This window comes from Eurosta solidaginis, chromosome 1, assembly GCF_040869045.1.
Source record: "Eurosta solidaginis isolate ZX-2024a chromosome 1, ASM4086904v1, whole genome shotgun sequence".
Classification (NCBI taxonomy): Eukaryota; Metazoa; Arthropoda; class Insecta; order Diptera; family Tephritidae; genus Eurosta; species Eurosta solidaginis.
This window is the reverse complement of record NC_090319.1, coordinates 10232057-10245382: the sequence shown is the minus strand read 5'-3', so window position 1 is coordinate 10245382 and position 13326 is coordinate 10232057. Positions and strand designations below refer to the sequence as shown.

Genomic DNA, 13326 nt, shown 5'->3' with positions numbered 1-13326 from the left:
GCATTTATGTGCTGTACATGCTCTTTACAAACATGATTCTCCTTGGCACAGCCAAATTCGATGTTGTTTTCCCTTCTTCGTTTGCCGTATTATTTAAACTTTGGTTTCTGTTTTAATTTCCATGTGTGGTTATAAATTTTTTTCAATAAGAATCCAATATCTATCAATAATTCAATTTATTGCACTATTTACTTTAATAGCTCCGAATTGGCTGTTCGCTGACTTCTTTTTGACATTTCTTATTTTGGTGCGCCGCACAAATTCACCAATTTGAAGGTGGTGGATACGAAGGCAGATAGCAAAACGGACTGCGAAAACCTAATCGAGATCTTTCAGAACCGCGATGGGTTTCACAAACTGTTCCCAACTCTACAGTGCGCCCTCTTGTATATCTATCCTCTTTGTTAGACCTAAAGATGGTTGCCGGTCTTCCTCCTCTGTGCAATGGTCTATTCAAAGGTCTACATCCTCCTTGGCCCTCAAGTGACGTATTGTATCTGATTAGCCTATTATGCGCCGGATTACAACTCTGTATTGAGGTTGACAGCAATTTGACAATTAAATTTATAGGAAATTATTTCGAAATGGGAAATCTCCCAAATCATATGATCGAAAAAGATTGGAGCCAATCAAAAATTTTACACGACGGACTAACTTGGGGTGGCGCACGCGAACATATATCTACCTACACCTAATTTTTTGCAAGTAAAATAATTTTTTATCTAATACTATTTAGTTTTTTCATACATGACAATTAAAAAATATTAGCTTAATGGTTGTTCCATTAATTTTGTGAATATCTACACGAAATTGCAGGAATCGTGAGTTTTAGAAAACTGAATTCATCGGCGGAATCTTGAAAATCTGTGGTAAAGAAAAGATAAAAGCTTGCAAAGATGGCACTCAGCGACGCAGATGTACAAAAACAGGTGAGTAAAATTTGTATATTTTATTGATATCTTCACAATCAGGTTACGAAAATTCTAATTCTTCGATTTTGAAGAAATGATTGCACTTTTTTAATATGTAGACGTAAAAAAAATTGTGGGCAGCTATCATGTCATGAGATGTGTCATGTGAATTGGCGTATTGACCATAAAAAACATTGCTGTAAGTCCAAATAAAATCGAAGATATACCTTACTATAACTAAAACTTTCTGTTATAAAAGGGAAGTATTGAAAATTTACATAAGAATCTGAGAATAAAGGTTTTTTCACTTCCAATTGGGAGGTTGTGGATAGTTAAAATATGAACGTTAGTAGTCATGTGACTACCGAAGGTTATGCCATTAGTGTAAAAGAGACAACATGCTGCGAATGCATTCCGAATGTAAACCAAAGAAAGTTATCTCGTTTTATGAACTGTCAATCACCATGGTATATAAATATGTGCAGGTGTTCTGCTCCTTTTGAAGCTATGTGGAAGTAGGGGTTGTTGTTATTGATATGACCAAGGAGAGCTTACGGCCCGTAAAATACAAAGGCACAAGATCACAAATTATGCGTGATTATAAAGCAGGTTAAAAGCAAACGAATCGATCGATGGAGCTGTGAGATCATCGTATCAAAATCTGGGAGAGCATGTGTTCTCATAATCAGTTTCTTTAACCCCATTTTACACATGTGAAGGGCCAATTGGACGAAAATAGGGTACGTCCCATATGATAGTGCATTGGATATACACGGCCATAGTTCGGCCAATATTGCTATACGGGGTGGCGGTATGGTGGCCCGCCCTGGATAAATCATCGACGGTTCTTGCTCTTCAAAAGGTGCAAAGATCTGCACTATGCATAAGCGGTGCCATCCGCACAACGCCAACGGAAGCTATGAATGTAATACTGACCCTACTACCGATAGATATAGTAGGCATAAGGAAACTGACCACATGGTCTCACTGCATACTGAAATTCTCGACAGATTCTGCATACCCGAATGGACAGATTTCTGCAAACCACATACCAACTTTAACAAGGGATACGAGATATTAATGCCTGAGGACAGTGGGTGAATGGCCCTGATTGGCCCACTAACAGCATTCAGATCTACACAGATGGATCTAAACTGGATAACAGCGTCGGAGGGGGTGTCTATTTGGAACGATTGGACATACAAATATTGTTTCGCCTTCCGGATGTTGTTGTTGTTGTAGCGATAAGGTTGCTCCCCGAAGGCCTTGGGGAGTGTTATCGATGTAATGGTCCTTTGCCGGATACAGATCCGGTACGCTCCGGTACCACAGCACCATTAAGGTGCTAGCCCGACCATCTCGGAAACGATTTATGTGGCCACATTAAACCTTCAGGCCATCCCCTCCCTCCTCACCCCCAAGTTCCATGAGGAGCTTGGGGTCGCCAGAGCCTCGTCTGTTAGTGAAACAGGATTCGCCACGGATAGGTGAGGTTGACTATTGGGTTTGGAGAAGCTATATATTGCGCTGGCAACCTGAAGGGTTGCGCTACACAGCTCCTTGAATCTGGTATTTTAGTCGCCTCTTACGACAGGCATACCTACCGCGGGAATATTCTAACCCCCTAACCCCCTGGGGTATCGCCTTCCGGATCACTGTACCGTATTTCTGGCCAAGCTTGCGGCCATACAAAACGCTGTGGACTGCCTTAGGCAGAAGCACATTTATATTTTCTCAGACAGTCAAGCAGCACTGAAAGTCCTTGACTCTGTCAAAACTAATTCTGATACTGTAGTAGGCTGTCGCAGATCACTTAACGTGATTGCTGAACAGTTTACTCTGCATCTGGTATGGGTTCCGAGACATAAGGGCATACCAGGTAATGAGATGGCGGATGAGCTTGCAAGAAAGGGTACCTCCCTTCCACTTCCGCCATTCTGAAAGAGGTCGGGCATGCCGCTCTCCACCTGCAAGCTCAAGACAAAGGAGGCTCTACTGATGGAAGTGGGAGCCAGGTGGAAGCATCATGATAGATGCCACACGGCAAAACTCACATGGCCGGAATAGAATGAGAAGAGATCGAGAGAGCTTTTCACCCTCCGTAAGAGGGATATTTCCTTAGTTTTGGGTGTTCTCACTGGTCATGTTTGTATTGGACCGCATGCAGAAAGGATTGGCTCTTCATTTAATGTTTATTGTAGAAACTGCGAGTACGAAGAAGAGCCTGAAACTGTTAGGCATCTACTCTGTGAATGTCCAGAGCTCGGTAGAAGAAGGCAACGTTTTATGGGAAAGATGTTTCTCGTAGATCTGACTGGTATAGATGAGGTCAATACACGACGCTTAGTTAGCTTCACAAACTCAACAAAGTGATTTGATTAAGAGAGTAGGAACAAATCCGTGTTGTTTCACAATGGGCCTATGAAGGCCTTTGTGTGCCGCTCCGATGTGGACGGCAGCCACTTGAACATAACCTAACCCTTCTGTAATCACTGATCAAAGATTATACTGATTGGAATTAAGTCAACTCCCGGAAGCAGCCTGTTTAATATCACGTACCTTATTAACGGGTTTTCAGACTTTATAAATTTATTATCGACCATGTTTTTACCATACGCCAAATCCTGGAGACTCATGGTAAGAAGTTCAATATGGCCCAACTTTTTGTGGACTGCTGGTATGCTACTTTATCTGAATTTTCAGTTCCCTGCAAAGCTTATGAGGATTATTACCATCATTGAGTAACTCTCCCAGCTCCGTAAGGATTGGGAAGGATCTCTCCGAGCTGTTAGAAACCAAACCATACTAACCACTGTACCGTCGCGAAAAAGTGAGCCCCAAAGTGTAAGAATATTCTCGCGGTAAGACATGCCCGTCGTAAATAAAATCCAAAAGCAGAAAGGGATCAAAAACCGTTTCCATGATAGTCGTGCATAAGGTTGGGGTGGCCAAGCGTACCGCATTCATATCCTGTAAAGAACTATACACATTCGTAACAATCCATGAAATCTTCGGAGAGTGTTTTTGAGGTAACAACAACAATAACGAATTCCAAAAGGCCTAAATGATATATATCGTTGGTGCCATATAATATTGGTACAGTTCGTTGTCTTTGTAAATTTCGTGCTGGGCATTTTGTTGCGAAATAAAAAATAATACTTTTAAGGGAAATACCATTTTTGATCCCATCGTTGCGATTTACTAAAACTTTGATTTTCATTCATTTTCCAGATTAAGCATATGATGGCATTCATTGAGCAAGAAGCCAATGAAAAAGCCGAAGAAATAGATGCTAAAGCCGAAGAAGAATTCAATATTGAAAAGGGCCGTTTGGTGCAACAACAACGTCTCAAGATAATGGAGTACTATGAAAAGAAAGAAAAACAAGTCGAACTTCAAAAGAAGATTCAATCCTCAAATATGTTAAATCAGGCGCGATTGAAGGTGAGCTTTTGAAATATCTATGATGTACATAGCACGTGGCACACCTAAATCCAAAGGGTCAGGGCATCCTACATCAACTTAAAAAACAAGCGCAAAGGAAATTTTGAGTTTTTACCAAATTCTTTCGTGGTGATTAGTGGGGCTATTCGACTATACAAGTTGGTCGGCATTGAACACGGTAGTTTGCATAATTTTAAAATTCTAAATTTTTTTGTTAGTTTCCTTTAGATGTTGGTGTGCGTCCTTAAATGTTTTTCTCTTGTATATACTTAACGGCTCATTTCTATTTTTAAAGGTGTTAAAAATGCGTGAAGATCATGTACGCAATGTACTCGATGAAGCGCGTCGTCGTCTTGGCGAAGTCACCAAAAATCCCGGCGAATATAAAGAAGTCTTACAGAAGCTTATCTTGCAAGCGCTATACCAAGCCATGGAGCCGAATGTCACCTTACGTTGCCGACAGGCCGATATTGGTCTAATTAATGAAATACTTCCCGCCACCCTTGAGGAGTACAAAAGCAAAATTGGTAAAGATGTTAATGTACGTGTTGATACTGAAAATCATTTGTCAGCGGACACTTGTGGTGGAATTGAATTAATCGCACTAAATGGACGTCTCAAGGCAAGTTGTTGCTAAGTATAATGAAAAGGGTTATTTCATGAAAGTTTTCTTAAAAACATATCTCCTGTGGTGTGTAGAGCTTTAATAGGTAGGTTTGTATTTAATAGCCACCTGACGGTAACTCTTATTAATGGGCTATTTGGGAGTCAGTTGCTAATCTTATTTATTAGACAGCTTAAGGCTAGATCACCTTCCTCTTGCTTTTCGTGTAGCGATAAGGATTTTTAGAGATATATACGTTCTGGAAAATATCATTATTAAGGTAAGAGCCCCACCATTTCAGCAACGATTTGATGGATCACGTTGAACCTTCCAGGTCATTTAACTTCGGGTGGCCAGAGCCTCGACTGCTGAACAAACAACCCCGCCACGGGTGGATGAGGTTGACAATTGAGTTGTACCCCCACCTTCCGGAATTATTCTCTTATTTTGTGAGACCCTATCGTCATGATAAGCTTGGACCTTATAGGTCTTTCGGCCGCTGCCTCCCTGGTCCCTTTAATAAATAAATAATAATAATAACTATGGGTTGGATTTTAGCACTTTATCGGTATTGGACTTCTTTGGGACTAGATCGGTATTTTTTCGGAAACAACTAAATGTCGTCAAGTTTTATCGATGTTGATGGTCCCCAACCCGATACGTTCTGGAAAATAGCATTATTAAGGCAAGAGCTCCACCATTTCAGCAACGATTTGATGGACCACGTTGAACCTTCCAGGTCATTTAACTTCGGGTCGCCAGAGCCTCGACTGCTGAACAAACAAACTCGCCACGTGTAGATGATGTTGACAATTGAGTTGTGCCCCCACCTGCCTGAATTCTTCTCTTATTTTGTGAGACCCTATCGTCATGATAAGCTTGGACCCTATAGGTATTTCGGCTGCTGCCTTCCTGGTCCCTTTGTGGTAACTGTGGGTTGGATTTTAGCAATTTATCGGTACTGGACTTTTTTGGGACTAGATCGGTATTTTTCGGAAACAACTACATGTCGTCGAGTTTTATCGATGTGGATGGTCCGGAACCCGATACGTTCTGGAAAATAGCATTATTTAGGCAAGAGCTCCACCATTTCAGCAACGATTTGATGGACCACGTTGAACCTTCCAGGTTATTTAACTTCGGGTCGCCAGAGCCTCGACTGCTGAACAAACAAACCCGCCACGGGTGGATGAGGTTGACAATTGAGTTGTACCCCTACCTTCCGGAATTATTCTCTTATTTTGTGAGACCCTATCGTCATGATAAGCTTGGACCCTATAGGACTTTCGGCCGCTGCCTTCCTGGCCCCTTTATGGTAACTTGGATTTTAGCACTTTATCGGTACTGGACTTTTTTGGGACTAGATCGGTATTTTTTCGGAAACAACTACATGTAATCGAGTTCACCTAGTTTTAAGTTTTATTTTCGTGAATATTGGAGGAATTATTTCCAGAAAGTTACGGGTCTGTATATAATAAAGTAAGCTTACAAGAAAAGCCTTTGGCAATTCTAAAATGAAATAATTTCATTTCTTTGACTAAACGCTATTTTAATTTCCAAATAGTTTCTTTAAATTGCCTCATGCACTCTAACTTACATGCTTTTTTAACAATTTTGCTTCTCTACGTTTAGGTGCCCAACACACTGGAGTCCAGATTAGAACTGATTTCACAACAACTTGTGCCAGAAATACGTAACGCTTTGTTTGGACGAAATGTAAATCGTAAATTCACCGATTAAATATTTTAGGTATAACAAAAAAATAATATTGAAACAAACCAATAAATCAGCAGACACATAAATCCTACATATTACATAAATAATTAAATATGAGAAAAAAATAGAAAAAAGTATAGCTGAATACGAGTTTATAATTTAATTTTTAAATTGCAAATAAGATATGTAACAAATCAAATGAAAACTAAAAATGTATCAAATTAAATAACTATTGAAACGGAATACCAATGAGAGAAACAATTTCGTTGCTTTGTACGACGACAACTAGCAAACATTTTTGGTTTCGACAAGTGAAAGCGCGAAAGAAGAGAAGACAAAAAAATCCAAAGAAGAGCATGCGACTCCCTTTTATTAACATCATTGTTGTATAGAAATTAACACGTGCAAAATCATTTTATACCCAGACGCATTGCTTAGCATGCTAATATAAAAGAGCAAATATTTATGGGTTAGTGAACTTGTAGTAGTATATGTAATGTTTGTACATTTTGTACATGAATGCAATGTCTGTTAGTGTGAAGTGATTTAGCATAAACTTATAAATTGAATAAAAGGGTAGCAGCAGCTTAGTAGTTATAAGTTATTGGAATTGTGTTTTTGTTCTTAGTTTTTATTTGTTTAGAGCTTTCAAATTATACATTTTATGCAATAGAGAATAATTATTTAGAAGCAAAAATTGTCAATTTGTCAAAATTGTCAAGCATAAATTGTATGAAAGCCAATACATAATTACAAAATTATATATACATTCCTATAAAAATAACATTTTGTTATGCGCGCATAACTTAATGATTTCTTTCTGTTTACGTTGAAATGTTCACTTATATTTTATTAATTGTTTATTCATTTAGCATTAACGTACGCTTTTAGAGTCATTCTCGAAGTGCTAGCTAATGCTTGTTGCGTATATTAATAGCTTATTAACTTGATGTTACATGCTGTGTATGAGTTTTCATTACTTTTGATTTATAATTTCATTATGTGTGTTTTTGAAAATATTTCTTCTTTAATGCTGTTTGTTTTTATATAAACAATTAAAATTCGAAGCTCCCTTTTTATTAAATTAACAGGTGCTTAGCACATATTTTTTCAGCTATTTTTAAGCAGTTTTAAACAATTGTGTTGCAACTTCTGTTTATGTAGACAAACACACATACTCACGCAAACTATTAATAAATACCTGACAATACATTTGTATGGAAAAATGTTCTGATAAGCTATAATGCAAGCAAAGGAATAAGATGAAAGTAATCAAAGTTAAATAGCTGACCAGTTGTAAAATCGTTTATTAATTATTGTTATAAATGTGTGTAGCATGCAAAATGTAAATTACAAAAAAAAAAAAAAAAATTGTATTTAAAACGTATACTTACAAGTGGCGGGCACACTCAGCATTGCTACATTTCAAACACTGAAATAATTAAGATTTCATTTCACTGTGCGAAATGTGGCGCTCGTACACAAGTTGCGTCTTATTAACAAATTTTAAATATGTTGCTCTTAGTATATATGATATATCTAGATAAGTTGTTTGCTTGTTGGTTGCAAAGCATAAGAAAGTTTGGGATTTTGCAATTGAAAAAAAAAAAAAAAATATATATATATACTATATACATACATACATACATACATATAGAAAATTGTTAGTTCGCCGGTTGTGTGCAGTCATTGTGTTAGCAAAGATTCGTTTTAAGTGCTTAAGAGTGTTGTCGTTGTTGTTGCAATTTCAAAAGTACTTAAACATTTTATTTTTTCACAAGACTGCAAACAATTTGTGTTATGTTACTCTTTGCTTTTGGTGGTTTCTCACTATTTTTTTTATTATTCTATATAACCGATGTGTATATGTTTGTCACGATTCTTTGCGTAATCTAAATGTTATAATGAAAAAATAAAAAAAAAAAATGTTGGAAATATTTGCTGCTACACAATTTAAACAAAATGTACTCCCAATTTAAAAACAAACTAAAAACTAAAATCCTATTGAAAGCTAATACCAAAATTAAGGGAACGAAAGTTTCATTGATTCTTACTGTCTGGCTGTATGCTGATACATCACTTATCCATCCAACAAATGTATGTGGAATGTGTGTCGGGATATAGTAGGTAAACCCATCATTTATTATATTTATATATTTATTATATTTATTTGCCTTCATTTTGATTTGTTTTTTCTCTTCTTTCGGCTTTCTATTAAGTTATGAAATAGTTTTAGGGTTAAAAAGTTTTCTTTTTTGGCATGGTTAATATCTACACATACAAATGTGTTAAACAAAACCAATTTTTTTTTTTAAATATGTATGTATAATATTTGCTTTGTTTATTTTATTTTTTTTGCTTTTAAATAAATACGTATACATAGAAAACTTGTTAGCGTATAAATATTGCTATATTAATAAAACCTAACACACAAATACATCAATAATTAAAATTAATTTACTTAAAATGACCGTTAATGCATGGGACGCTATACAAATTTCACATTGTTCCAAACAACAGTAAACAACATATATACATACATACATATTAAATGATATTTAATATTAATATAAAAGATAATAATAAAACAGTATTTGATTGAAACAAAGCGTAAGGAAATGGAAAACAAAATATGACTGAAATATGACTTTTGACTTGGCGTTGGGTAATGATGATGTTATTGTTGTAACTATAAAGACACTCCCCGAATGTTTTAAGAAGTGCTACCGATGTTGATGGTTGTTGTTGTTGTTGTTGTTGTAGCGATAAGGGCACTCCTCGAAGGCTTTGGGGAGTGTTATCGATGTTGATGGTGCTTTGCCGGATGCAGATCCTGCACGTTCCGGTAACAAGCACCATAAAGGTACTAGCCCGACCATATCGGGAACGATTTGTACCACATGAAATCTTCTAGGCCATAACACCCTAGCTAGAGCCTCGGCTGTTAATGAAACAGGATTCGCCACGGATAGGTGAGGTTTATAATTGGGTTGGTGAAGCTATATATTGCGCTGGCAACCCCTTGAGAGGGTTGCGCTACACAACCCCTTGAATTAATTTGGTATTTTAGTCGCCGTTTACGACAGGCATATCTACTGCGGGTATATTCTAAGTCCCCTAACCCGCTGGGGCCGATGTTGATGGTTCTTTGCCCGATATGTATCCGGAAGTTCCGGTAACGAGCACAGTTAAAATTAGCAAAATTTTGTGTGCACTATTTAGCGGTGAAAACCGTCTTATTCTTGGTTTTATTCTGGCATTCCAGTTTGCCAGCGGACAGAAGAGGATGGGAACTAACACAGCTATAGACAATACGACTTTATGCATGATAAATGGCGACGCCCCCACACTAATTGCATGAAACTGTCATAGCTTGCCAGACATTTCGATCATCAGCGCATTCAAGGGGTTGTGTAGCGCAATATATAGCTTCTCCAACACAATTGTCAACCTCACCTTCGAGCGACGAATCCCGTTTCACTAACAGACGAGACCCTGGCGACTCCAAGCTCCTCATGCAACTTGCGGGTGGGGAGGGAGGTATGGCCTGCAGGTTTAATGTGACCATATAAATCGTTCCCGAGATGGTCGGGCCAGCACCTTAATGGTGCTGTGTTACCGGTGCGTACAGGATCTGTAGCCGGCAAAGGACCATCACATCGATAACACTCCCCAAAGCCTTCGGGGAGTAACCTTATCGCTACAACAACAACAACATCAGCGCATGACTTATAAACTGCATTGAATGGCAGCCAATGCTTATCTGACTCATCTGACCACCTTCCCATACTCCTTTGAATACAGCGATCAACAAATTTTATCACCCCGGAAGGGCGACTTTCATTAGTTTCAAAAAAGCGAATTTTGAAGACTACAAAACTTTCACAAATAATGTTTAGCAGCTCTCCCCATTTCGACTGATGTCCGGCTGCTGGACGCTTAATTCCGGCTGTTAGAATACCTGAAATCATACCCCATTTGCTGGCGAAGCTGCACCCCTGGCAGGAAGAGTGGCCTATTGAGACAGCTCCACCCTAGTGACCCTCACATCAGAAATTTTAAGTTGGATATGATGCGGCTGGTAAATGAACACAAACGTGCCAAATGGGAAGAGCATTTAAAGAACTATAATATCTGCGGGTGTCGGTGAATTGTGGTCAACCGTCAAACCCGACAAAATACAATGATAAAATATCCATCGCCTTTAGCTATAAAACTATCCGACCCGAAGAGATGATTTTTCGGACTAATTCAGCCAAAACCCCATCAAAAGTCGGTTTTTGAAACAGTCAACCACGACACACTACTCCACACCCCAGCGGGTTAGGGGGTCAGAATATACCCGCGGTAGGTATGCTTGTCGTAAGAGGCGACTAAAATACCAGATTCAGCGCAACCCTCAGGTTGCCAGCGCAATATATAGCTTCTCCAAACCCAATTGTCAAGCTCACCTATCCGCGGCGAAAACTGTTTCACTAACAGACGAGGCTTTGGCGACCCTAAGTTCCTGCTGGAACTTGGGGTTGGGGAGGGAGGGGATGGCCTGAAGGTTTAATGTGGCCACATAAATCGCTCCCGAGATGGTCGGCCTAGCACCTTAATGGTGCTGTGGTACCGGAGCGTACCGGATCTGTATCCGGCAAACGACCATCACATCGATAACACTCCCCAAAGCCTTCGGGGAGCAACCTTATCGCTACAACAACAACAACAACAACGCACTACAAGACGTAGAAGCTTCACCCTTCCGCCTTGTTTAAAAAGATGAACCGCAAGTTATCTGAATGGTCGTCAAGTGTTGGCTCAAGTGTTGTGCTTTCCTCACTACCGTTTATTTTCTACACACCAAATCTTCCTTTCCCAACTGAATGAGTGTTTTATCATTTCCTATGCCAACTACTGCACGATAATGGCAACAGGACCTTTTCCTTCAATAAACGAATTAGTTTCTAAACTAAATAGCTATATCCCCAGTCTTTCTGGGTCCTTCGCTTACGCTACGACGTGGAAGGAGCAGATGACGCAAATATTGGACGTTCACGTCGAGGCGTTCCCTAGCGATTGTCAGTCACCCAATGACCTTAGGGTTAACTACCTTCGTGCCAAAATACTACACTCAGAACAACTGCTTGATCTATGCCATTCTCCAAGAGGGATAAAGAAACATCTCCGTAAGTACTATGATGCGATCCGACACCACCATATTACCAAGGGAGATATGCCCAACTTCGTTCTGTGTGCTGCAACAGGTTAAACTCTTCCTTTTCCAAAATCAACCCCCACATACATACGTAATATATGTCTTGCATGACACCAACACACATTCAATCAATGTGCCACCATTGTAAATTTTACCAAGTAGCGCAACTAACAGCTGATCGGTGAAAATTCGCACATTCACACGCACAGTTCTCGACTCAGTTTCAAAACAAAACTTTAGATTATTTAATTCAAATTTTAAAGTGAGATAATCCTTACAAATTTATGTATACAGAATATATATGGCGTTTTTGTTGTTATTAAAACAATAGTTTTATTTATATTAAAGCTTTTATCATTTTTTTTTTTAACTTCGAAAAATCTCCGAACACCATTCCTTCATTATATGACATTCGACTGCCTAGTCCACTGCCTTCCACTCTATTCGCAACATAACCTCTACTTAAGCTGCCAAACTATATAGTAAACAATGTGTGCCACGTTCCACCAGAGCGGATAGAATAATAAGAGACGTAAATTTGTGCTTTCTGCCAAATTAATTTGTAATGAACCATTTACGGGTAATTTTAAATTGCTTCTACACATTTTCACGAGGTATTTTGTTTGTTTCCTTTTTCCATAGTGTACCTATACCAAGTGTGTTCACTAAGCGATAAACGTCAAAACTACAAACAGCCTCGCTCACCTGATGGAAATCTCAGGTCTAGAGTCGCATTTTTGGTCTCAACGACAACATTTTTGACTACCAATCGTATCGACTTTTTCAATTTTTCAATCATTCGGCGCACTCGGTAATGGTATCCATTTTGAATTCGCTGTCATTCCGAATCCAGCGAGTGCCTGTCAGAATGCTTGACAGATAAGTCAACCACTTGTACTTGTACACTATGATGAAAAGATGGCTTATGACTCAAAAAAGAAATTGCGAGAAACAGCTGTTAACAGCTGTTTTTTTATTGAGTCATAAGCCACCTTTTCATAGACCGGGTCACATATATTAATAGCCGTCATCCGGTGGCAAAATTCTGAACCAGATAAATAATTTTGCATGTAAATGCAACAACAACGATTTGAGCCAGATATATCCAGATAGAAGTCTGGTTCAATTTGTGACCCAGATAATTTGTTAATTACTTCTTTTTAGTTTTGCAGCGCTGCCTTTAATAAACCTACTTTTTCAAAAATAGATGTCGCTGCTTAGCCTTTCGCCGTATGAGTTAAATGAAAAACAGCGGCGACATCTGCCTATCACATTTTACGTGTGCGAAAATTCCACTACATCTGCTTCTCAAGTCTCTCAATGATCCAGAGCATCCCGTGAGAATTGAGCGTGAGCCGGAGCTGTAAAACTCACTGGAAGACGGCTAATATAAACTTCTTAAAAATATGTAGAAAGTAATTTTCTAATACCCTCTAAGTTGGTAGATAGAT

The 13326-nt window shown here is 38.7% G+C and overlaps 1 protein-coding gene across 2 annotated transcripts; it reads left to right on the top strand.

Annotated features, from left to right (window-relative positions):
• The first annotated feature begins 594 nt into the window (after positions 1-594).
• Positions 595-9306, top strand: Vha26 (V-type proton ATPase subunit Vha26). 2 transcript variants are annotated; one of them, XM_067779616.1, is made up of 5 exons: positions 595-705; positions 817-929; positions 4143-4355; positions 4651-4971; positions 6586-9306. In XM_067779616.1, exons 2-5 carry the CDS (start codon positions 897-899, stop codon positions 6589-6591), a joined length of 573 nt encoding a protein of 190 aa, XP_067635717.1. In that variant the 5' UTR covers positions 595-705; positions 817-896; the 3' UTR covers positions 6592-9306. The 2 variants fall into 2 exon arrangements, with proteins under 2 accessions (XP_067635717.1, XP_067635722.1); XM_067779621.1 differs by having other exon boundaries at positions 626-701.
• Positions 9307-13326: the final 4020 nt, after the last annotated feature.